A 26,848-nucleotide genomic window follows, 5' to 3' on the forward strand; every position below is an offset into this window, starting at 1 on the left:
TCTGTGTGTGTGTGTTGTGTGTGTATGTGTGCGTGTCTGTGTGTAAGTGTGCATAGGTGGGGAAAGGTTGTGGTGTGATGGGAGGGGATAGGCAAGAGGGAGGAAAGAGACTCCACGCACTGATTGTGTGGAGGGGATTTGCTATGTCTCTTCCCCCCGCTTCTTTCTTTGTCCTCTTTCTCCTGGTCCCCTTCTTCTGCATTTGTCTGGGAGGATCCTGGAGTGTTCTTTTGATCGACTCAATCTTTCTCTGGCACTTGAGTTCTGATTGGCTGAAGGACTTAGAGGGGAAAAAAAACTTTAATTAAGTAGATAATCTCGTCTTTGGACGTTTGGCAGCTCCATTTCACCTCCCCTTAACTCTGTTTGGGATCGCTTACACACCAAGGAAGTGGGGCTTTGAGAATTCCATCCCACTGCCACCGAGGAGAATATTTCTCCACCTTGCTTACCCATCTCCCAGTTTTTTGGAATTTTCTCTAGCTGTTACTCCAGAGGATTATGTTTCTTTCAAAGCCTTCTGTGTACATCTCTCTTTTCACCTGTGTCCTCCAACTCAGCCACAGCTGGTAAGTAACCTGGACTCTTACCTGGAGCTGGGAATAGGTAAATGTATGTGATATGTTGGGTAAAGCTCATTTCATTTCCAGAAATGTAGGAAGCCTTGAGATCTCTCCTAGGAAAAACTGTTCTATGGGGTAGGGCTCTTCCTAAATTTATGGCTGATTTTAGTGAACCTTTAGGACCCCTACCAATAAAGGACTAAATGATGGGAAGGGGGGGTTCCTATTTTTATAAATTGCTATTCCACAAATATTCCCCCAAAGTGATTTGAGGAAAAATGGACAGCAGCCCTTTTCACGAATCCTGATGTCAGCATTGTAGAGAGGAGGAGGGTAGTTCAAAGCAAGTTCTACTGTGTGTTGAATCTGATCTTGAGGTAAAGTCTGGAGACAAAATTCAATGGGATCTTACTTTGCACTTTCTGACTTTATTTTTTTTCAGGATATTCTAAGTAATTGCTCAAATTGTCATTTCCTAGACCTAAAAAATTTTATTTGAACCACTAAGCGGGCATTGGGTTAACAAACATGTTTGAAACCAGATATTTTAGAAATCTAAAGGTCTTGAGAAATTTATTTAATTTGTTCAATTTACAAAAATTTCTAAATGGTTCAGAAAATCAGATAATGTATATGAAAGTGCTTTGTAAATTATAAACACAAATGCTAAAGAATATCATCTCCATTCTCATTTAGCTCTTATAAACCACATAAACTATCTATACATGCAACTGTTCATAAGCAAATACACCAGTACACAATAACATACAGAATGCAGGCTGCTAGGGTGTTTGGAGTTTCTCTCCAGTTCAGATACGAGCTCAGTCTCTCTCTTCATCAGTTCTCATTTTGACCATCTATTTAACAAAGATACAAATCCAATTGCTACATAAACCGTTGAGGAAGCAAGAAAAGAAATTTCTTCGCTGAGATAACTTCCTTTGAGAATTGAAAACATATTTTTATTGTAAATGTGTGTAGCTGTCTTTATTGGAGTGTTGATAAGAAGTATGCCAACTTCATAAAACTATTTGCAAGTTAATACAATAATCTGCAACATTTCTGATTATAAACAGAACCACCAATTAGTCCATTTTTAATTGGCGTTTTAATTAAATATTTCAATGTTCAAAAAAAAAGTCTCTCTTCTCTCCCCTTCATGAGAACAAAAAGACAAAAGGGAGAGGAGACTATTTCAGAGCACTTCTACTGACGTTCATGGTATTCTTCAGCTGATTCAGTATCAGCAAAAGAGAAACACGAGATTCCTTTCCCTAGTCACCAGGGCGGTGTGAAGAATTGTTCTATAAAAAATACCTTTACTGTGTGTTCCCTTCCCTGCTGGAGGGGGTCATGTTCATTTCATTCCGATACTGACACAGCCACACTGAAAGGTGGCTGGGTTGCTTGTCTGTCCAAATTCAAGTGTCTGGATTCAAAAAGAAAAAAGGAAAAAGAGACGTGAAAGAAAGTTCTAATTTAAAAAAAAAAAAAAACAAACACAAAAAACAGGGTTTAAGAACCCCTTCTCGCCTTGCCTGACTTTGAGGAGAAAATGTACAAATCTCCTTTATAATACAATTAGATTTTAATTGCTTTTTCCTATAAGCCCCAATTTAAATTAAACATTTGTACTTCACCAAGAATCTGTTTGTGGTGGGATTTGAAAAGTGATTTTTAAATTTAACATTAAATCTTGATTATGCTTCTAGTGAAACTATCAGGGTTTTGCATAAGGTCATCTTCCCCTTTATGCCATGCAGAGAAATTTGACCAACCATAGCCTTTGAAATGTTTCTCTTAATACTTCATTATCAACCTTTTATGTAAGGACCTCAAAAGCATTTAACAAATAGAGAACCACAATTTCTGCTTGGCTGTTCAATTGTAGGCCTGCCTGAAATTACTGCCTAAAAGAGTCCATCAACAGAAATTCCTGGACTTGAAAAGGAGAGAATAATGATGGCATTCACCTATAATATGCAGTTTTACTAGGTAAATCAGTCCAAGATGATATCTTTGAAAAGTATTTGCCACAGTTTTTTATAATTGGGACACTTTCAAGGAGAACTGTCTTTTAGTAACTTGAGAAAATTCTTTTCTTCGAATTTGTTTGTCTTAATCCTTATGGCTCCAAAGAAAGAGACTGAGGATGCATGATAAGCCAAGCAGATGATGATGATTATAATGGTGGCCAGAGATGAACCAATTCGATTTTCCTTCCAATGCACTTACTCATCTGGAATGAGCAGGCCTAGAAAGTGTTTTACCTTAACTGGTTGGCGCCATTTTACTCCAAATGATATGTCATCATGACAGTGAGTCTTACCCAGTTCTGTTCATTTCTCACTCTCTCCCCACCTAACTCAGTCACCAAATCAGAAGGATGCCCCGGGACACAGAAGTAAACTAGAGCTCTGCTCTCATTCTTCAACAGAAGTCACCACCTCTGCTTCTTTCCAAAGGTCTGCAGCAGGAATTTAAACAGGGTCCATTTCTCTTCTGCAGTAGGGCAAGAATTTATCTAAAATCTTTGGATTTTAAGGCAGCTTTTGAAAAACATCATCTTTTGGTCCTCTACATGCATGTTTTAGAGTAACCTTTCTATGGCTCTTGAAATCTCATCTGATGGTGACATGTGGGACTCCTGATTGGCAAAGGAATCAGTTATTGGAGGAGAGTCTTTGAATCCATATTCTCACCAAGCATTGTATAAAGCTGAAACTCCTGATCTCCACACTATGTGCTACTACTCTTAGGTGTATATTATGAACAATAAAATACAAACTCATTTAAAAATTACTGAATTCATACTGAGGTTCTGTCATAAGATTTTGCCATGTTGAGTTTTTCCCACTAACAGATTTAAAAAAACCGTATATGATCAAGTGAGGATCCCCTAAAACTGTCACGATAGGGGAGGATTCTCATCCTCAAAGAGGCTGGGAATATCCAAAGTTAGAGAAATAAAAAGTAAAGTGTGAGGAACTGCTTTGGAATCTGAAAAAAAAAAAAAAATGCCAGTATAAAAGAGTCACTTAATAGCATCCTTGGTTCATTAAAAAAAAAAAAAAAAAAAAAAAAAGTGCCTGATCCATTAAAAAAAAAAAGCTGGGATTTGTGGAGTAGCTCTGAGGTGGGCTAGATCAGCAGCTGCACTGTAGGAGGGCCTGAGGGCTCTGAGACATAACCAGAGAAGTTTAATTCCCAGGTTTATCATTGAAGGCCTCCACAACTTGAGCCCTATGTGTTTCCTTCCAGAATCTCTATTTCTCTTGTCATGAAAGACAATCACTATTATTATTATAATTATTAATAACAACAAAGGCTGTGAAGATCCTGGGAAAAGACACTTCATTACAGCTCTTGTTATGAGACCAGTTTGTGTGAGTGACAAGAAGGATGCTCTAAGATGCATCTTCGTTTTAGTTTTAGTTTTTGGTGGATGACAATATGACACAAAGAAGGATCTCCTTTGTGTGCTACTACATAGTGACAAATGGGGCATTAAAAAAGGACCAGAAGAAAAGGAGTTTTAATCCAAACCCTCTCCTTCCATGGAAATATATTCCTTTTTTTTTTTTTTTTTCTTTTTCCCAGCTGGGAAATTGGTTTAATGCTGCTCTATGTTGGGTGATACTATTATCTCTTGGGACTATTAATAAAATTCCTTTTTTTCTGGGCTCCAATGATGCTTGTCTATTTTCATCAGAAAAGTGGGGGAGAATTCATATGGTTTAGAGAACAAGGTCAATATAATTTTTCTTAGGATAAATCTTTATTTTTCAGAAAGTGGATTTTTTTTTTTTTTACTCAGTAAAAGATCAGGCTGGGTTAACAGCTGGGGGAAACCCTGAGCTTGGGTCACATAAATAACATTCCCCACTGCCTCCCACTTGAAATATACCTGCACTCTCAGGACCTCTCAACGCAAACTACCATCCACTGTGGACAGACGCTTCAGTCTCATTATAAGCCAAACTTTTATGGTTTGTTTTTCTCAATCTTTATTGTAAGCCCCTGTTATTGATCATTTCATTTCTCTGTATGCTTCTTAGGTTAGAGTTTTCTCCACGCCAAGAGAAAATCAGATCATAAGGGGATCATTTAAATTCACCATCATCTGACCAGTCCAAACTCGCTTTTTAAAAATAGGTTGTTTTCGCAACTTCAGCATCCTATGGTACCAGCACATTATGGGGCTATATTCTAGTAGTCCCAATAAGACCCTATAAGGGGGCCAATAGGTCAGTCTTTCTATGCAGCTCCATAGATGAAATTCTTACACTCTCCAGGCCAAACTGACACCATCCTACATTAGGAGGAATTTCCCCCTTCATTCAAAATGGCAATTACCTTTTGCTGCTCTAAATCTCAGTCCTTTTTCTGTAGTCAGGTTCTCTAGGTTTATTGTACCACACTTCGAAGGTTCCATTCCTTACCAATATCCAGGACACTAAGTAGTGAACCAATAGATTGTCCACATTATCCTGTCTGGTATTTCCTCACCTTAATCCAAGGCATCTGGTGGAGCCCAGATTCCGTAGATTATTGCTTTTCAGAATAATTGGGTTTATTTTAAAATTTTCACATTAAGGGAAAAACATGTTTTTACAAAGGTTGAGAACAGCATATATAACAAATCCCAATAACTCAGCTTCAACCATTATCAATCTCTGACCAATCACGTTTTACCTATACTTTCTGTAGCATTTTTAACTGCATATTCTCTTAGTCTAAATCTTCCAAGTACCACCATGGTTCAAAATAGGAAAAAGAGGGATAGCAAAAGGATTATGTGTCCTCTGTCTGAGAAACCCAGGCCAGTAATTAGAATGAAGTTTGGGGAACATTGTACATTTCTCCCATTGCCCTTGGGAGAAGATCAAGAACACAAATTGGCAAAAGGGAATAAGTCATTCAAATATGTTTGAGTTTATTTCTATTGGAGCTGTGGTTGATTAGCAAAGGCAGTAGAAATTGATGGTTGGATCAGATTGAGGAGAGAACATTTTACCATCTATTTGGATTTAATTCCATTAAGCAGTAAAAGTGGCACTAAAGTGCCAAAGCCTGTCAATTTTCCAACCTTAAACTGTTCACCTAGTTGTTTTACAGGATAATTCTTAGAGTTACCATGTACACCTACCTTCTTGATACTGATATAAACTGATATTGTTTCCATCGATGCAACTGAGAACACAAATGTTTTCTAGAGTCTATACTGCAGGGACGAAGGCAACAAGATCAGAAAACAAAACGGAATTCTCTGCCTCCATAATGACTGCGGAAAGAGTTCCCATGATCCCAGGCTTTCTGGGAATGGTGGCTTGAGCTGTTCCTTAGCAGCTCTCACTTAGAGACCAAGGAAAAGAGCGTGAGTATAGTTTATCCCTGCCACAGCAGTCCTCATTTAGATGCTAAGTGCTGAAGTGCTTTTCTGTAGCTTAGCGTTTCTCAGCAGCGCTTACTACAATACATAAAGAAGGAAGGAAATGAGGACAGGGAAGATAGCCTATCACTCTATAAAATATCCTGGAATGCAAATGACATATCAGTTGCGGGGAAAAAGATGATCCCCCGAACATTTGTGCTTCACTTGTGAAGGAATCTGCCTGAGCTTCTTTTGCAAAGATCCATGGTATAGAGTTGTCCTGTGGGCTATGACATGGCCTTTGCCAACAATTATTTGGCAAGGGCTGGATTTGCGATAATGTGGGATTTTAATATACATTTTAATATAAGGACTACTGTTAAGACTGTCACACCTGTTTAACTTTAAAAAATTTTTTTTTGTCAATTGGCTTACAAGACTGGTTTTCTCTTTTCATATTTTAGGGCACTGCATTATTACATTAAAAATTCACATTTATAAAAAACATTTTTAGAATGCTTTACAGGGCTGAACTGCCTCTGAAGAAAGAAATGGACTTTAATTTGGTGAAATAATTATGGGAATATGACCAAAAGCTACGCATTCCTGAAGTTTTCTTTCTATACTCATCTTGAAAAATACCTTCCTTTGGCCCCAATCTCCACTGCAATCATTTCTCCTTTCTTTTTTTTCTTTCAATGCCATCCTCCTCCAACGAGTCAGCACTAGCTGCTTTCATGTCATAACTCTTCACTCTCTGCAATCTGGCTTGTGTTCTATTGCCATACTTAAATAGATCCCTCCACTGATACCAGCTTTGTTCCTTCTTGACGTATGTTTAAGTAAGAGGAAATCTGGTTTTGAAAATCTGAATATTTCTCTTCCCTTTAAGACTTCAGATACCTTGTAACTTCTCCCTCCTAATCCCTTCCCCTAGTTAAATAGGAAAGCCTGATTTCAATACTTTGGAATGGGTAAGAATTAGTCATGCTTTTCACCCTTGAAAAATATTTGCATTTTAAACTTAACTCTCTCAAATTGTACAGTGAATAGTTCCGATTTCAAATACCCTCAGGTATTATCAGATAAGAGTAGTGAAGAAAATTTGGGGACCAATGGGATATTATTTCACAGTTATTAGTAAGACCTACTTTCTATGTAACTGTGTGTGGGGGCACATGTGTGAACATACCTTTGTGTCTGCTCGTGCACGTGTGTTCTACAGGTCAGACATATGGATGCTGTGGAACAGAGACAGTCACAAGGAAACTCACTCGGAAGAGCTATCTTTATGCTCTCCGCAGCCCATGGCATCTTGAGAGTTCTATGGAGTGAAAAGCTGCTGTCAGAATTCATTCTAAGAGAAAGCTGCATCACTGGAGCACCTGCCAGCTATAGCCCCAGGCAGCTTCCCTACTCCATATCCTCCCCTTAGCCTTTAATCCTTTGCCCTATATGCCTTCTGTGCTAAATCTTCAGATAGAGAAGATCTACAGTTCACATTCATTCACTACCATTTCTCCTTTCCCCTGGGCCAGCACTCCAATTTCGGTAATCTGACGTCTCTCTCCTAAAGTAGACCAAATTGAGCCTCATGACTCAGAGACACTTTTTTAAAGACAGGATCTCACTCTGTCGGCCAGGCTGGAGTGCACAATCCTGGCTCACTGCAGCCTCGACCTCCCTAGCTCAATTGATCCTCCCACTTCAGCCTCCCAAGTAGCTAGGACTGTAGGTGTGTGCCACCATACCCAGCTAAATTTTGTATTTTTTGTAGAGACAGGGTCTCACTGCCTTTTAAAAATATCATCGTTATATCCTCTTTTCTGAGCTCCATCCCATTTCTCCATCTTTATTATGATTTTTATTTTTATTTTTTGTAGAGACAGAGTCTCACTATGTTGCCCAGGCTGATTTCAAACTCCTGGGCTCAAGCAATTGACCCACTTTGTCTCCCTAAAATGCTGAGATTATAGGCGTGAGCCACCATGCCCAGCTGATGACTCAGAGATATTTTATGGACATTAAGAGATGGGATTAAAGGTTGGGGAGAAGTCAGAAATATTACGTAAAGATTTGTGGGGAAAGTAATGAGAGGCAGAACAAAACAAGATCACAGGGCACTAAGATGAAAGTCCTGGGTGGTAAGAGGAAAACATCAAATTCTGCTGATTCATATTCGGAACGTTTGTTTTTTATTTTTTATTTTATTTTATTTTTTGAGACAGAGTCTTACTCTGTCACCTAGGCTGGAGTGCAGTGGTGCGATCTCGGCTGACTGCAACCTCTGCCTCCCAGGTTCAAGCGACTCTCCTGCCTCAGCCTCCCAAGTAGCTGGGACTACAAGTGCAAACCACCATGCCCAGCTAATTTTTGTATTTTTAGTAGAGATGGGGTTTCACTGTGTTAGCCAGGATGGTCTCGAACTCCCAACCTCAGGTGATCTGCCCGCCTCAGTCTCCCAAAGTGCTGGGATTACAGGCGTGAGCCACCACGCCCGGACTATGTTTTGTTTAGATACACAAATAATTATCATCATGTTATAATTGCCCACAGTAGTCAGTACAATAACATGCTGTATAGGTTTGTAGCCTAAGAGCAATAGGCTGTACCATAAAGCATGGGTGTGTAGTAGGCTATCTATCTAGGTGTGTGTAAGTACATTCTATGATGTCTGCACAGTGACAAAATCACCTAATGACACATTTGTCAAAACATATCCCTGTCATGAAGCCATACGCTGTATCCCCTCCCCACCTCTGCCTACAGTGTCCTTTAGTATTTGTTTCTCCCTACTCTTTTATACACAGAACCCAGTGTGAGCAACAACAACAGTGCCTAGAAAATGTGCCCGGGGGGTGTCGTGCTACCCAGATAAAGCAGGGCCTGTGCCCTGGCAGATGTGGTTCTTTTGTGGACATAGAAGCAGTAGGCTGGTGCAATGAAAGGATAAAAAATTAGCAGAGACGATGTGATAGTTAACTGAGTGTATTCATGAGTGTGTGCAAAACATCGCTTAGGCCTCTCAGAAATATTTACCAAGAATTTTTCAGGAATTAGGAGTCCTGGATTAGCCAGTGGGAATAAGAGCAAGGGAAATACGGGCTGCAGAAAAGCACAGCAGGTAGAGTGCATGCTCTAGAGTAGGACTGCCTAGGCTCCAGTCCTGGCTTCACCACTTACCTAGCTGTATGAGGCTGGGTGGCCACTCTATGTTTCAGTCTCTGTTTCTCTAAAATGAAAGATATAATAATTTCTACCTCATATAATTGTGATCATTATATGAACTTAAAATATGTAAAACACTTAAAAGTACATAGTCAGTCCTGGCAACACAACGAGACCCTGTCTCTACGAAAAATACAAAATAAAAATACGCCGGGCGCGGTGGCTCACCCCTGTCGTCCCAGCACTTCGGGAGGCCAATGTGGGTGGATCATTTGAGGTCAGGAGTTCAAGACCAGCTTGGCCAACATGATGAAACCCCATCTCTACTAAAAATAAAAAAATTAGCCAGCATGGAGGAATGTGCCTGTAGTCCCAGCTACTTGGGAGGCTGAGGTGGGAAGATTTGTTGAGTCTGGACAACAAAGCAAGACCCTCTCTCAAAATAAATAAATAAATAAATAAATAAATAAATAAATAAAAGTACTTGGTATGCATGGAATAGACACTCAATGAAAAGTAGAGTATCCACCCCATGGAGTTGCTCTGAAAATTTAAAAAGATGATACAGGTAAAACACTTAGAAGAGTTCCTCACATAGTTGATAAATGCTAGTTATTATTACATGATATGATTAAACTTTATATTGTATCGTATACACACATGTATACTGGACTGCTAACACAAGGAGAAGAAACAATTGTAAAATTTTGACTTGGCAGTGTAAAAGCACAACTAACCACAGTGATTTATGTAAATCGCTTACCACTTATGCCTAATTACTATGAAGCAGAGCAACAATTATACACAGCACTAAGTGTGTCAGATTAACTTTGCTAAAGGTTTGATTATAGCACTAACCTCTGTGTACATATGCTCAGTGTTCACTCTCTATTACTCTTGTAGTCTGATCATCTGCTCATGTAGCACAGTCATCTGCTCACTACATTAAAAAATTAGTGGGAGCACTGCTTGCCACAGACTTCTTATATTTCTCAAAATCTTTTTTGCAGTTCTTTTTCTCCTTACATTATCTGCTGCATCTGATGATCTATCTTTTTTATTTCAAAATCCTTGTATTCAATTCACTTTTATAGGCACTTACTATGTTCAAAGTAGTAGATTAGGAACTGGGGGGTATACAGAGATAATTAAGGCAGCCCATACTTATAGTCAAGTATAAAGGAGGAAAGGGAAACCTTCATATGAAACAGAGAAAACTTGCTGTGAGGCTTCAAGGCGTGCTGGTTGTAGCTTTTGCACTGGTACTTATTCAAGAATAAGTGAGATTTTTAAATAATAGCTTTATTGAGATATAATCTACATACTATAAAAGGCACCCTTTAACAAATCAATGACTTTTTTTAGCCAATTCATGGATTTGTGCAACCTTCACCACAATCCATTTTAGAACATTTTAATCACTCCAAAAAGAAACACTTTATTCATTAGCATTCACTCCCCATTCCTCCTCCCCTCAGTCCCTGGAAACTGTGAATCTAGTCAGTTTCCATGAGATTAATTACGCTGGATATTTGATATAGATAGAATCATATTATTTATGACCTTTTGTGTCTGGCTTCTTTCACTCAGAATGATATTTTCAAGGTTCATCCATGTTGTAGCATGTATCCAGTACTTCATTCCTTTCTATGATCAAAACATATTCTATTACGGGTTGGGCATGGTGGCTCATGCCTGTAATCTTGCACTTTGGGAGGCTGAGGCAGGAGGAGTGCTTGAAGCCAGGGGTTTGAGACCAGCCTGGACAATACAGTGAGATCCTGTCTACAAAAAATTAAACAATTAGCCTAGCACAGTGATGTGTACCTGTAGTCCCAGTTACTCAGGAGGCTGAAGCAGGAGGATCACTTGAGCCTAGGAGTTCAAGGCTGCAGTGAGCTATGATGGCACCACTGCACTTCAGCTTGGGTGACAGAGAAAGACCCTGTTTACATTAAAAAAAAAAAAAAAAAAAAGACAAAAGAAAATAAAGGGCTGGGTGTGGTGGCTCACGCCTGTAGTCTGAGCACTTTGGGAGGCTGAGGCAAGTGGATCCCCTGAGGTCAGGCATTCGAGACCAGCCTGGCCAACATGGTGAAAACCCATCTCTACTAAAAATACAAAAATTAGCCAGGCATGGTGGTGGACGCCTGTAATCCCAGCTACTTGGGAGGCTGAGGCAGAATTGCTTGAACCTGGGAGGCAGAGGTTGCAGTGAGCCAAGATCATGCCACTGCACTCTAGCCTTGGCAACGCAGTGAGACTCCGTCTCAAAAAAAAAAAAAAAAGAAAAGAAAAGAAAACAAAAACATTCTATTTATCCCCCCTCAGTTGATAGACATTTTTTTTTTTTTTTGGCTATTGTGAATAATGCTGCTATGAAAATAAATGTACAAGTTTTGTTGGACATATGTTTTCAATTCTCATGAGTATATACCTAGGAGTGGAATTGCTGGCTTATATGGTAACTTCATATTTAACCTTTTGAAGAATTGGCAGACTATTTTCCAAAGTGTCTGCACCATTTTACAATATCACCAGCAATGTATGATTTCTCCACATCCTCACCAACAGTTGTCTTTTTTATTTTAGCTATATTTGTGGGTGCAAATCCTTGTCATGTTTTTAATTCATATTTCCCTGATGACTAGTGATATTGTGCATCTTTTCATGTGCATATTGGCTATTTGTGTATTTTCTCTGGAGAAATGTCTATTCAAGTCCCTTGCTGATTTTTTTAAAATTTTATTTATTTATTTATTTATTTATTTGGGATGGAGTCTTGCTCTGTTGCCCAGGCTAGAGTGCAGTGGCACATTCTTGGCTCATTGCAACCTCCGCCTCTCAGGTTCAATCGATTCTCCTGCCAGCTTCCCGAGTAGCGGGGGACTACAGGCGTGCACCACCATACCTGGCTAATTTTTGTACTTTTTGGTGGAGACAGGGTTTCACCATGTTACCCAGGCTGGTCTCAAACTCCTGACCTTAAGTGATCTGCCCGCCTCAGCCTCCCAGAGTGCTGGTATTACAGGCACTAGCCACTGCGTTGCCAATATTTTCTCCCATTCTGTGAGCTATCTTTTTGCTTTCTTGATGGTGTTTTTAGAAGTGCAAATGTTTTTAATGTTGAAGAAGTTCAATTTATCTGTGCTTTATTTTGTCACTTGTGCTTTTGGTATCATAGCTATAACACCACTGCCGAACCCCATGTCACAAAAATTTACACGCATCCTTTGTTCTAAGAGTTTTATAGTTTTTGCAGTTACACTTAAGTATATGATACATTTTGAGTTAATTAAAGGGGATGGGGAGTTGCAATGTTAAATAAATGTATGTTGTGCAATAACAATCCAACTTAATCCTTTTGTATGTGTATATCCAGTTGCCCCAGAGCCACTGGCTGCAAATACTAAGAATAGGTGAGATTTAGCAGAACAGCCGAACAAAGGTACAGAGGCATGAATGCATGGAGGCCCAGGAATAGCAACTGGTTCAGCCTGAATAGAGGATTGGACAAGCAGGGATATTTAATGGGAAACGAGACTGGAAAGGTTATGCAGTCAGATTATGGAGGGTCTTGAGTACCAAAAGTTGGAGAACTGTGGAAGATTCTTGAGCAGAAGAATGACATCAGAATCAGTCTTTCAGAAGATTGGTCTAGCTGAAGACTATACCTGGATTGGAATGGGGGTAAACAATGTAAGCAGAGAAGTCAGAACTTCTATGGTGGTCTAGGTGGGAGATCACAGCTAAGACTGTGACAGTAAGAGTAGAAAAGAGGGACCTGATAAGCAAAAAGTATGAGAGGCACAATACACATAAGTCCTGGTAACCTATTGGATGATGAGAGCAAATTGGTAGAGACTTGGCAAAATGGTGGTTCCATTAATAATAATAATAATAATAATAATAATAATAATAAAAGTCAGGAGAAGTAGCTAGTTTGGTAGGAAAGATGAGTTAGCTTTTAGATAAACCATCTTCACAATTTGAAACATTCCCAGTAGAGAAATCTAACTTTCATGTGGAAATGTAGCTCTGGATCTCAAGAAAACAGTCAGGGCTGAAATTAAGGCTTTGGGAGACATCACTTAATCATGATTGTTAGAACCATGCACATCAATGAGGAAGTCCCCCTCTCTCTCTAGATAGCAGCTCCTTTAGAGTTTTCTCAGACGATATTTCTTCCTACTACCACCCCTAAATGTGGGTTCCTGCATTCGTTCATTCAACAAACATTAAAATACATTTAATAAACATTATTAAATGCGTATTATTGCCAGACATTGTTCAAGGCACTGGTAATATTTGATGAACAAAATAGACCAATCAACAAACAAAAAAACTTGCCTTAATAAAGCTTACAGCCTAGTGGGAGGAGGCAAACAGTAAATAAATATATATATAAAGCATATAGTGTTCATAAGCAGAGAAAGGGGATGGGGGAGATGGAGTTGCGATTTTAAACAGGATGATGAAGGAAAGCCTCAGGGAGAAGGACACATGTGATTAAAAGGCTGATGTAGGTGAAGGAACAAACTATGTAGATATCTGAGTACAAAGCATTCCAGGATTCCAGGAACAGAGAACATGCAATGACCCCGAGGCTGGAGAGTGCCTGGTGGGTGAGAGAAACAACAAGGAGACCAGCACAGCTGGCGAAGAGTAGTGAGGGGAAAGCAAGAGAACAGGTCAGAGGCATAAATGGAGGCCAGATTGTGTAGGGGCTTATAAACCATGGTAAGAATTTGACTTCTGCTTGGTGTGAGATAGGAAATTATTAGAGGATTTTTAGCAGAAGGTGGCAACATTTGATCTGTATTTTAAAGGTATCAGTCTTTAAACAGACCACTCATTTTGAAAATAGAATTTGGGAGAATAAAGGCAGAAGCAGGGAGGTCAATCAGATGGCTTTTACTGTAATCCAGAGAAGAGATGACAGCTTGAGCCAGGGTGACAACAGCGAAGGTGTTGAGAACTGGTTAGATGCTGGATATATTTTGAGTTGGAGCTAGCACTATTTGAGAACAGACTGAAACAGGATGTGAGAGAAAGAAAGGAGTCAAAGATGACTCTTGGCTGGGCATGGTGGCTCATGCCTGTAATCCCAGCACTTTGGGAGGCTGAAGTGGGCAGATTGCTTGAGGTCAGGAGTTCGAGACCAGCCTGGCCAATGTGGCCAAACCCCATCTCTACTAAAAATACAAAAATTAGCTGGACACGGTTGCGCATGCCTGTAATCCCAGCTTCTTGGGAGGCTGAGGCACAAGAATTGCTCGACCCCGAGAGGCAGAGGTTGTAATGAGCCAAGATGGCGCCACTGCACTCTAGCCTGTGCGACACAGCAAGATTCTGTCTCAAAAAAAAAAAAGAAAAGTGACTCGTTATGATTTTTGTCTGAGTAACTAGGAGGAATAGTCCTTTACTTAGATGGAGAAGACTACAGAAGGGGTAGGCTTGGGTGGTGGCAGCGAGGATCAGGAGTTCAGTTTTGGACATGTTAAGTTTGAGATGCATATTAAACACTGAAGGAGAGATGCCAAGAATACAGTTGGATATGCAAGCCTAGAGTTCAAGCAAACATCTGAAAAGAGTTGGGAGGGTTCAGGAAGGCATGAACTCTTTGAATGGTCCTGAATCTGGGTAATAGTGTCAGCAACTGTACAACCTCATGGGAAATGGGAAGCTTGTACCTTCATCTGGGAGTATAATAGTTTTACCATGTTCTGTCTACATAGCAGCCTCCATTTGTTAAAATTTATATCTTAAAACAAATTTACATCTTCAATGTTTGTTAGCATCTTTCCTTCAATCACATAACTGTCCCTAGGTGGCACCCATACAAACACTTAAATTCCTTCCTTTCTGGTTCTCTTTGCATCTTCTCACAACTCACTATGTTTTCTGAAATCTATATTTTACTTCCAAAAGGAAACCATGCCATTGTTTCATTGACCAAGAACAAGATCCTCCTCCTTTGGTACTCACTACAGGACAGTCTTTTCTTTCTTTTTTTTTTTTTTTTTGAGATGGAGTCTCGCTCTGTCGCCCAGGCTGGAGTGCAGTAGTGCAATCTCGGCTCACTGTAACCTCCACTTCCTGGGTTCAAGTGATTCTCCTTCATCAGCCTCCTGAGTAGCTGGGATTACAGGCATGCGTCACTACACCCGGCTAATTTTTGTACTTTTAGTAGAGATGGGGTTTCACCATGTTGGTCAGGCTGATTTCAAACTCCTGACCTCGAGATCTGCCCACCTTGGCCTCCCAAAGTGCCGGGATTACAGGCGTGAACCACCGTGCCCAGCCAAGTCTTTTCTTAATATAGGATATTTTGGATATGAATAAGCCAGCCATAAGATTCAAATATGTCTGTAAATAACTCGGAGGTTAACAACACAAGTCGGCCTGGCGCAGTGGCTCATGCCTGTAATCCCAGCACTTTGGAATGCGAGGCGGGCAGATCACCTGAGGTTGGGAGTTCGAGACCAGCCTGGCCAACATGGTGAAACCCCGTCTCTACTAAAATTACAAAATTAGCCAGGCATGGTGGCACACGCCTGTAATCCCAGCTACTTGGGAGGCCGAGACAGGAGAATCACTTGAACTTGGGAGGCGGAGGCTGCAGTGAGCCAAGATCGTGCCACTGCACTCCAGTCTGGGCAAGACAGAACAAGACTCCATCTCAAAAAACAAACAAACAAAAAAACACAATCCCAGGAGGCAGAGTCTGCAGTGAGCTGACATCACACCACTGCATTCCAGCCTAGGCAAGATAGAGCGAGACTCTGTCTCAGAAAAACAAAACAAAGCAAAACAAAACAAAAACACGTATCACTTTAAAGGAATGTTGTCCAAATAAGGCCTATAGTGTTGTTCCATGACAGCTGCTCAATTAAGTCTCATTCATTAATCAGTTGGGCTAGACCAGGACATCATACAAATCTTTGCATATTGTAGAATCTTCCAGGAAATAATTCTCTAGAATCTCTGTCTGTCACTCCCTGTAGTTCTGATTTAGACTCCTTTCACAGGAAGACTCTTCACCCTGACTATGGCAAAGCTTTTTGTCACTCAATTTGCTTTGCTGTTTTGTTTTCTTTCCTGATAATTTCTGTCTTAAGGAAAATGGGAACTAGCTATGTCAGGCTTGGTAATGTCCACATCTTTGAACATTATTCCTAACATAAAAAGTGCCTTTCTGAGTCAGAACAAGCTCAGGCCCCTTTCCCCAAGGCAAAGCGGCTTCACTGACTCCTCTGACATGTCTTTAAGGATCAGAAATTCATCTCCAAACCTATAACGGCTTTGGAAATTGTGAATTCATTTAAGTCATCTGAATTTTATTTTGTGTTTTGCTGGTACTACTACACCTGACCGACCAGTGCTTCTTTTCAGTTGACTTAACGTTGCCTACCAAGCTTTAAAAAGTAGGCCTTAGTGGCCAGGCGCAGTGGCTCACGCCTGTAATCCCAGCACTTTGGGAGGCCGAGGATCACGAGGTCATGAGATCAAGACCATCCTGGCTAACACGGTGAAACCCCGTCTCTACCAAAATACAAAAAAAAAAAAAAAAAAAAAAATTAGCTGGGCATGGTGGTGGGTGCCTATAGTCCCAGCTACTCGGGAGGCTGAGGCAGGAGAATGGCGTGAACCCAGGAGGCAGAGTTTGCAGTGAGCCGAGATCACACCACTGCCCTGTAGCCTGGGCGACAGAGTGAGACTCTGTCTAAAAAAAAAAAAAAAAAAAAAAAAAAAAATAGGCCTTAGTTTTGCTAGACTTCATAGTAATTTTGATTTTCTAAAATTCTATTACAACTCGTTTAGAATCTTTTTCATCTTCTCATATGGCAGCCTCTTAGTTTGTTAATACTGGTTTTCAAAAACTACTCACATTTTTGGTGTTGTATGTGTTTTGTATGAAGAGAGTCAGTCAAGCTCTTTTGGCCTGACAAGAGACTAAACTTTCTTGGTCTATTTCATTTCCAATCCCCTTTCTGGTGATGTTCAGCATCTTATTGACCTTCAGAATTGCAGGGGTACACCAGATTTCATGGAACAATACATAATAATTCCCGCATTACTTCCTCACATATAATGGAAAAAGAAAGATAATAGATTCTGATTTTCAAATGCCTATACTGAAGTCATTCTCCAAGTCTCTAGCCCTGTAGATCATGTCTGTATGTACATATATATTTAACTTTTTATTTTTGGATAATTATAGATTTGCAAGACATGTACAGGGAAGAAATGTACAGGGAAGTCCCATGTACGCTTGCCCCAACCTTCCCCAGTGTGAACACCTTACAATGTTAGTACAGTATCCATGAAGCTTATTCAGACTTCACCATTTTTACATGCACTTGTTTGTACATGTACTCATGTGTGTGGCTTTATGCAATTTTGGCATGTGTAGCCTTGTATAACCATAGTCAAGACATTTGGCCATCCCCCCAAGACTTTCTCATGTTACTCTTTATAGCCACATCCATCCCCCATCCCAAATCCTTGGCAACCACTAATCTGTCCTCCAGCTCTATAATTATATAATGTATATTATTTCACTATTGTTATGTAAATAGAATCATGCAGTACGTATCCTTCCGAGATTGACTTTAATCATCTGTAACTTCCTTCAGGTTCATCCAAGTTGTTGCGTGTATCAACAGACCAGTCCCTTTTATTGTTAATATTCCATGGTATGAATGTAGCACAGTTTTCTAAACCATTCACCCTTTGAAGGACATTGGGTAGTTTCCAATTTTTGACTATTATGAATAAAGTGGCTATGAGCATCTAGGTACAACTTTCTGAGTGAAAATAAGTCTTCATTTCTCTGGGATAAATGCCCAAGAGTGCAATTGCTGAGTCATATGGCAAGTTCATTTTTAGTTTAGTTTAGTTTTTTTTTTTTTTTCTGAGACAGAATCTCACTCTGTTACCCAGACTGGAGTGCAGTGGTGCAATCTCAGCTCATTGCAGCCTCTGCCTCCAGTATTCAAGTGATTCTTGTGCCTCAGCCACCTGAGTAGCTGGGATGATAAGCACATACCACCATGCCTAGCTATTTTTTTTTTTTTTAGTAGAGATTGGGTTTCGCCATGATGCCTAGGCTGGTCTTGAACTCTTGGATTCAGGTGATCCACCCACCTCAGCCTCCCAAAGTGGTAGGATTATGGACGTGAGCCACTGCACCCAGCCCATTTTTAGCTTTAAAAGGGGCAGCCAAGCCATTTTCCCAAGTCAGATTACTTATTTTTAGAGTTTAATTATGACTCAATCCCTAGAGAGAGATTCCACTGTTTACTTCTTCCTAATTAGAGAAGTATCCTTCTAACATCCCATAGAGTCAGATGAACTTGGATTCAAATCCTGCTTCACTCACTTACTAGCTGGGTGAGCCTGAACACAAGTTTAACTTTTCTGGAGTCTCAGATTTCCTATTTGCAAAATAGAGATAATAATGCCTGAGACAGTAAGGATTTAACAAGATCAACATGTAAAATACTGAGAGTAGAGCATAAGGAACATAGTCAGGAGTTAATGCTAGCTCTCTCCCCACTTCATGGCAGAATAATCAGCAACCATTACTATCAAGTTTATGGTACTAGAAATTTTACCTGGCTTTAAAAATGCAAGGAAATTATACTACTTTTATTAATGTTCTTTTCTACTAAGTTTTGTGTGTGTGTGTGTGTGTGTGTGTGTGTTTAAATGGAATTTCGCTCTGTCACCCAGGCTGGAGTGCAGTGGCATGATCTCGGCTCACTGCAACCTCCACCTCCCAGGTTCAAGTGATTCTCATGCCTCAGCCTCCTGAGTAGCTGGGACTACAGGTGTCCACCACCGTGACCCGCTAATTTTTGTATTTTTAGCAGAGACAGGGTTTCGCCATGTTTGGCCAGGCTGGTCTCGAACTCCCAACCTCAAGTGATCCACCTGCTTCAGCCTCCCAAAGTGCTGGGAATACAGGCATGAGCCACCCCACCTGGCTGTAAATTATCTTTAGTAGGTTTGTTATGCACAGTGTTTCCTGGGTAAAACTAGTTGCCCTTTCTTCCTATTAATTACATGTGCTGAAGTAATTCTTACCACTCTTGGAAGCGGAAACAAGTTGGTGTCTCTGCATTATATTCTGTTTTTGTTTTTTCTCTTACAGGTCAGTGAACAATTTCCTGATGACTGGTCCAAAAGTAAGAACAAATTCCTTTAATTGATACGGATTTCACTAATCTTAGCCTGTTGACTAAAGATGATAAATGCAGATTTTTCATCATATCCACATCTTTTGTTATGCTGTATATATTACAGATAGAAAGACTGAGACCCAGAGGGTGTTAGGGACACATCTAAAACCACATAGCAAGCCATTGTCAGAGCCAAGATAAGAACTCAGGAGCGCTAATTCTGAATTTATGGCTAGAATTTCCAGAGCCATAAAAGTCAACAGCCTTTTATAGGTGTCAGGCTGCAAAGTCACACATCCTTCTCAGTGCCCTGTGGTGGGATGCAGTTTCCCATGTTTAAAATACTGGAATTGTACTACATGATCTTTACATTCATGGGCATTTTCAGTTTCAAAATGTTATTTTCTAAGATGGTCATGTGATGAGAACTGCTTAAATTTCATGATTGTGTGATTTGGGCTCATTTTGGAGAGGCAGGATAGTTTAATGAATAAAGGTGAATAAAGGATGACAGGGACTAGAGTCTGATAAAACTGGTTTCATTTCTAGTTCCGCCATTTGCTAGCTCTGCGACTTTGGGGAAATCACTTTAGCTCATTCCCTGAGCCTCGGTTTCCTTATCTATAAAATAGTGCCTATTTCACAGGTTATCTGTGATGTCAAATGAGACAGCATATTTAAAGTGCTTACTCCATCATTATTTTGGAGGGATGGGAGAGTGAGCAGGAAGGGAGGTGTTTGGTCAGTTTAGGGTAAATTCCTCCTAAGTTCAGTCTGAGTTTTTACCCCTACGTCCCTACAGGCTTACCTGATTTACTCCAGCAGTGTGGCAGCTGGTGCCCAGAGTGGTATTGAAGAATGCAAGTATCAGTTTGCCTGGGACCGCTGGAACTGCCCTGAGAGAGCTCTGCAGCTGTCCAGCCATGGTGGGCTTCGCAGTGGTAAGAAAAGCTTCGGCCACAGCTCCCTGGACCCCCTGGTCACAGGTTAGAGCCCCAGGGATAGTCCCTTGTCTCCTCGACACACTTATTCCTCACCTGCTCTCTTCTCTTAGGTCATCTCCCTCTCCAGGATCTTCTCTTTTCCTTTTCTACTTCCTTTTTCCCACCTATAGAGTTTTTTCTTTCTTTCTCAACACTCTCATTGCTCAACAAATGGATATTGCCTTACTCCCAATCCCATACCATCCTTGGCCTCCCAGTTGGCTAAAGGTCTCCTCACAATGTAAGTAATATCAGGAGGTAGGCAGGGGTAATATCAGGAGGTATCATACCTCTTAGCCCCTTCCTTAGCAGAGAGGTACTGGGCAAGTGGAGAGTGACTTGGAGACCAGATTCCCATGGAGAAGATAAGATAGAGTGGCCATGCCAGTAAATGAAAGAGCTGCCAATCAGAGGTTCTTTTCAAGACTAACTGCACATGACTCTTAGACCCCAGTGTTCCAGGAGGAATTGGGGATGGGTTCTTTACAACCTAGCCTTCAGATTCATCTCCCTCCCCATTTCTTCCTCAGGCTCTTTCCAACCTAAATCATTTACAATCACGTGTGTCAACAGTACCCTAGTCACCTGGTCATAAAATGTGTGACCTGAAATGACAGGAGGTGAGAAGAGTAGGGCTAATTCCAGGGATGGAGCAGACCATGGAAGAGGGTAAGATACACTGTAAAGATAGGAAGGCCAGGCACAGTGGCTCCAGTTTGTAATCCCAAGCTCTTCGGGAGGACGCAGTAGGAAGACTGAGCCCAGAGTTCCAGACAAGCCTGGGCAACATAGTGAGACCCTCTCTCTGCAAAAAATAAACGTTAAAAAATAATAATAAAGATGGGGAAATAGGATGGAGCTAGGGATAGAGGATATAATGATGGTTATTAAAGAAAGGTAGCATGTCTGGTATTTCTTTAAGCTGCAACCCCTCCCTCTAACTCTGGATTTTTGGTTCCTGCTAGCTAATCGGGAGACAGCATTTGTGCATGCCATCAGTTCTGCTGGAGTCATGTACACCCTGACTAGAAACTGCAGCCTTGGAGATTTTGATAACTGTGGCTGTGATGACTCCCGCAATGGGCAACTGGGTGAGTAGTAATGTGGGGATGGGTACCATAGGCCAGCTCAATTCACATAAAGAATGAAAAGCCTAGTGGGGGTGAAGAAGAGCTGTATTTTTCTAAATATCAAGAAAATCATGCGGAAGATGGGTGAACGAGTTTGATCCCAAGCCCTACAATGACAAGCCAGGCTAAATGTAGCTTAGGACCTTCTTGTCCCATTGAGTAGTTTCCTTAATTTAAACATAATAATAAAGAAGCAACACTCTGGGGATTCCTCTGTTGCTTCTCTCAAACACAAGGGGAACTTCCTTCCGTGTTGCCTATCCCCGTCTACTTTCCACTCTTTACCTCCAGTGCCGTCTCCAATCCTGTGCCCTCCTGACCAATTTCCAATATCATTGTTCCATATTTCAATTGTACCCCTCTTTCCCACTCAATGCTTGAGCTTTCCTCATCTTTTTGGCACCATTTTGTTCCTTCTGGACCTCAATCACCAGCAGGGCACGTGCACCCTCTGCCCATGGCAAGAGGCACTGTTGGCAGAGGAGTGTTCTGGCGCCTTGCAAAGAATCCACTCGGCAACTACTTACGTCATTGATCCCTGAGCAGGGGATTGGCTAAACCTGGAAGTGGGCGTGTAAAGGTGGCAAAAACAAATATAGACGGCAACTGATCTGGATACAGGGTACTCGCCCAACCTTAATCCTCTCCTATCCTGGACCCCCCACCCCGAACCCAGTTAGAAACAGCAGCCCAGGAGGCTCTGCGCCCGCTTGCTCAATGACCTGTCCTCCCCCTGCACTTTTCCAGGGGGCCAAGGCTGGCTGTGGGGAGGCTGCAGTGACAATGTGGGCTTCGGAGAGGCGATTTCCAAGCAGTTTGTCGATGCCCTGGAAACAGGACAGGATGCACGGGCAGCCATGAACCTGCACAACAACGAGGCTGGCCGCAAGGTGAGTCCCGCAGCCCTTGGGAATAGACAGCTGCTGGCTCCATCCACTACGAGCTCCAGGTGTGGACAACTCTTCAGTTCATTTAAAAGACTGGCAAAATAAGGTACCAAGTGGGCTGGTCCAGTAGACTAACTAGACTCCTCGCAACTCCCGCAGGGCCAGTTAAACTCGCCACGCGCTTAATCTCGGGTCTCTCACTCCTAGCTCTCTCCCCAGGCAGTGAAGGGCACCATGAAACGTACGTGCAAGTGCCACGGCGTGTCTGGCAGCTGCACCACGCAGACCTGTTGGCTGCAGCTGCCCGAGTTCCGCGAGGTGGGCGCGCACCTGAAGGAGAAGTACCACGCAGCACTCAAGGTGGACCTGCTGCAGGGTGCTGGCAACAGCGCTGCCGGCCGCGGCGCCATCGCCGACACCTTTCGCTCCATCTCCACCCGGGAGCTGGTGCACCTGGAGGACTCCCCGGACTACTGCCTGGAGAACAAAACGCTAGGACTGCTGGGCACCGAAGGCCGAGAGTGCCTGAGGCGCGGGCGGGCCCTGGGTCGCTGGGAACGCCGCAGCTGCCGCCGGCTCTGCGGGGACTGCGGGCTGGCGGTGGAGGAGCGCCGGGCGGAGACCGTGTCCAGCTGCAACTGCAAGTTCCACTGGTGCTGCGCAGTCCGCTGCGAGCAGTGCCGCCGGCGGGTCACCAAGTACTTCTGCAGCCGCGCAGAGCGGCCGCGCGGGGGCGCTGCGCACAAACCCGGGAGAAAACCCTAAGCGTTTCCTCTGCCCCCTCCTTTTCCCACCGGTTCTTGGCTTCTTTTAGAGACCCCAGTAATTGTGGAACCTAGGGAAAGGGGAACCCGCTCCAGACCTAGGGATCCTGAGAGAGACTGCAATTTCTCCGAAGCTTGCCACTTTCCAGCCTGTTTCCCCAATTCCTCTGTGCTCTCCTAGGGCTCTGTTTGAAGCCTCCTCGCAGCCACACCTAGGTCTGACTGAGAACTCAGGCTTTGAGCTACTGATCTTCCTTGGATTAGGATGAGAACAGGTGTTCCTCCTCCCCTTTCCTAGCAGCCCTAATGTCTGACCTAGCCTATCAAGCCTTAGGGGCTGGAAGAACCCTTCTCAGACACGCAGGGCCCAGGTAAAGCCAAAGCTTTGCCCTTTTGCCTACTGCTGCCCCTCTCTTCTGCACAGCTCCTCCCCTGCTACCTGCTGACCCAGACTCCCCAGGAATCTTGAATGCTTTCTCTCCTCTTCTCCCTTTCCTTTCTTTCCCAGAAAAACTGAGGAAACTGGCCTCGGCAAAGCATGTCTTTGGGGTTGGTTCCTAGAGGCAGAGGTTGAAGATGGAGGAAGAGAGAGCTCCTCTGGAGTGCTGATTTGAATACCAAGGGTGCTACTCATCCTTGTGGTATCATGTCATGATAGACTTTACTAGTGGGGCAATGACCTTCCTAGACAATCACCCAAGAGACTCTAGATACATACCCCAAAGGTCTAGGAAATACGTTAAGGGTAGATTACAGTCATTTCCTACCCTTTAAAGGTACCTTCTATCTTCTCCTGACCTACTTCCTCCTAGCAACCAACTTTACCTCTTCTTCTTCCCCAAAGGATCTTTGTTCCTTTGAGCCAAGACTGAGGTAAATAAAGCCACTTTCCTGTTCAGATCCTGGTCTGCACCTCTAGGGGCAGGTCATAAGAAGGAGAAACTGAGACCCTTCCTTACCACTAACCTGGTTCTCAAACAGGCAGGATTCACAGCACTGGATATCTTCCTTCGATGAGTAAACTTCCTGCAATGAAACTGTTGCTAATGGGAAGTTCAGCACCTTGAACCTTAATTTATTGCAGTAATTGTGATATGTGCTCTTTTTCTAGGTACTGCACTTATTCTTGAGGATATTGGGGTGGGGTGTGGTAACAGATACAACCTGTGGGCTCTCTCCTCCCTCCCCTCTTGGCAGGATACTATCCTCCCTAGAGCCTCACTTCCCTGGTGGCCCAAGCAGTTATCTGGATTGAGGCTAAGCTGCCAAGGATTAGTAAATCATCTATATAAATCTTCTAATACATTCACTCAATAGCCATGAGCTTGCTGCTTGCAGTACTTGAGTCTTCTGGTTTTATTCTCAGAGAGGAGCACAGCAGGGACTTGTTTATGAAACACAGCAAGACCTTGGGTAGGGAAGAACCAATCCCTGACAGACCCTCTGGAGCCCAAAGAGCTCCCCAGCCAGCTTCCTTGCCCTAGGACAGTCCCAGGTCTGGGCCTGGGCAGCTCTTCTAGAGCAGAACTGGTCAGATGTTAGATGACCTCAACCTTCCTCTCCCAGAGTAGGAGAAAGCAGTGTGACTGGCTCCAAGTAACAAAAGCCAAGACTCTAGGGGCTCACCTGTAAGAGTCAAGGGTTCCCGTAATCCAAACTAAGGCAATAGCCAGGTCAGATCCCAAACCCCTGGCCTCACCCACATACCTTCTGGTCTTGCCAACACTTACTGAGACAGTTTCCCCTTCCTGACCGGGGATACACTTCCTTTCAGGGGTTCCTAGTGCTTCATTTCCAGCTCTATCAGCAAAAGGCCCTTCACGCCTTCCCTCCACTTTTATCTGAGCCTCCCAACTCACCTTTTCTCCTTCACCAAGAAGTAGCATATACTAACCTACCTGTCCCACTTTGCAGAATTGCTTGATAATGTACACGAAGAAAGTTTGGCAAGGCAGCTAGAAAATTTAAAAGTACAATGTTGTAAAGTAAAGCTGCATTCTCCAGGAAGTCTCTTAGTATAAAAGCAGGAGAACTATTGTGCTTCATATTTGATAACTCCAGGTCAGCACTCTAAATATGTCATGCTGCCAGAACATTCTTTCATAGGCTATTGTTTTATATCCCCAAATGGATACCAGATTCATTCCAGTTCCATCAAGAAAACATGACTGAGCTGCCTTGGATCTGTATGCTTTTCCCTTCCTTTTGCAATATCCACTTGTTCATTTGTTCATTCAACAAACACCAGAGTGGAGACAGTGGTGAACAACCACCGCCATTGCTGCATCATGGAGTTTAAGTTCTCATTTTATACTCAATCGCCAGGGTCGTGGTCCCTTTACAAAGTAGACAACTCCAGAAATGGAGCTTGGGAAGACATCTTTGAGGTCAGCTAGTCAAAACTTTTGTTTTACAGATTTAAACTGATGCTGAGAAAGATGACTGGCTTCTTCCCCCAACTAGTAAGTTACTGTGGGGTGAGTGCAGAGCACAGGCCCCTTCCCACCTCTCGTGTGCTCTTCAGGAGCCCATCTGTCTCAGTCAGAAGACAGAAACAGAGGGAGGTCCTGAGAAGTGACAAGGAAATTGGTTGGGGTGGGCAAAACACTGTCTCCTTCCTGTCCCTGGCCTGTGAGCCTACACACAGGCAGAGCTTTTTCTTTTTGAAAAGAATCGCAGTCTCAACTGGCCTTAGCAGCAGGTTAGGGCAAAGACAGAGACCGGGTCGTCTTCGGCGCTGGTGGTGCTGGTGGTGGTGGGAGGGGAGGGCAGGCCAGGGCACTCGCCTATTGTAGGTCTGGATTGGATGCTTCCACTCATTCATTTCCTTTTAATTAACCCGCATTCCTGGAGGAGAAATATTTATGTTGGCTCCCATAGAGGCAATCCTCAGACTGGAAAGAAGGGGGAAGAAAGCCTGTCTTAGCAAAACAATATATCTAAAGAGCTCAAGAAGAGAAAATAGGAGAACAAAATGCCATTAAAATAGCCTTCTACCCCCACTGGAGTCAATGAAAACTTCATTTCACATGCTAATCCGCCACTCCGCCCCCTTGTCTTCTCACAACACCTTTTCCGAAAGTGTTTGGGAAAAGTCTTCGCAGTCAGTACACAGCTCCCTGCAGCTCAGACTTCTCCTTGTGTTAGTTCAGGGCCCCAAGTGGGGCTCTCGCTCCAGCAGCGGCTTTTTTCTCCCCCACTTTAATTTAAACAAAGACTTCGGAGTTCATCAACCTCCCACTGAAATTCACAGCTGCTGAACAAACTAATCCCCTCTCCCGGCCTTTCTTCCCTTCAATGGGCTCTTGGCTTCAAAGACACTTTGGGAAAGGACTTTGCTGGGGCTCACACTGCTTCATCAATAGAAGTTAGTGCAAGTATTATCTGAAGAGCAAGTGGCTTTACAAACAAATACTGCCTAACAATCCCTCCCTCCCAAACACACACACATCTAGCCCACAGACATGATGGGATCTACAACAGGATTAGGGCTAGTATCCCCTGGCTTCACACCCAGTCCCTTTGTATAGCTGAGCTCAGCCCTGAAGTGGGGTGCGGAAAACCCTGGAACTGAACACCAGGCACGGATGAAGAGAGACAACCCCCCCGCCCCCAACACACCCAGCAGAGTGACCACAAATGCTGCAAGGAGAGAACCTAATTCAGTGGGGCTGGACACCTTCCTTTAACTTTCTTGATTTATCTCTCCCTAAGCCTCTCCCCTGCCTTACTAGGGTGCAGGAAGCAAGAATAAAGAGGACTAGGAAGGTAATGGCAAAATAGAACCCAGAG

The 26,848-nt window shown here is 42.6% G+C and overlaps 1 protein-coding gene across 1 annotated transcript; it reads left to right on the plus strand.

The window, feature by feature from the left end:
- Positions 1–288: 288 nt before the first annotated feature.
- On the plus strand, positions 289–26,783 carry WNT8B (Wnt family member 8B). The gene is made up of 6 exons (XM_007963840.3): positions 289–569; positions 19,265–19,298; positions 20,095–20,233; positions 21,241–21,366; positions 22,153–22,295; positions 22,512–26,783. The coding sequence occupies exons 1-6, from the start codon at positions 502–504 to the stop codon at positions 23,055–23,057; spliced, it is 1,056 nt and encodes a 351-aa protein (XP_007962031.3). The 5' UTR covers positions 289–501; the 3' UTR covers positions 23,058–26,783.
- Positions 26,784–26,848: the final 65 nt, after the last annotated feature.

The sequence above is a fragment of the Chlorocebus sabaeus genome, chromosome 9, assembly GCF_047675955.1.
Source record: "Chlorocebus sabaeus isolate Y175 chromosome 9, mChlSab1.0.hap1, whole genome shotgun sequence".
Lineage (NCBI taxonomy): Eukaryota > Metazoa > Chordata > Mammalia > Primates > Cercopithecidae > Chlorocebus > Chlorocebus sabaeus.

What these genes read in the sequence shown, in the direction of transcription:
- WNT8B (XM_007963840.3), top strand. Translation starts at nt 502, where the DNA reads ATGTTTCTTTCAAAGCCTTCTGTGTACATCTCTCTTTTCACCTGTGTC. An exon ending in TCCTGATGACTGGTCCAAAA is followed by an intron (nt 19,299 to 20,094) that starts GTAAGAACAAAT and finishes ACGTCCCTACAG; the next exon opens with GCTTACCTGATTTACTCCAG. An exon ending in ACAACGAGGCTGGCCGCAAG is followed by an intron (nt 22,296 to 22,511) that starts GTGAGTCCCGCA and finishes CTCTCTCCCCAG; the next exon opens with GCAGTGAAGGGCACCATGAA.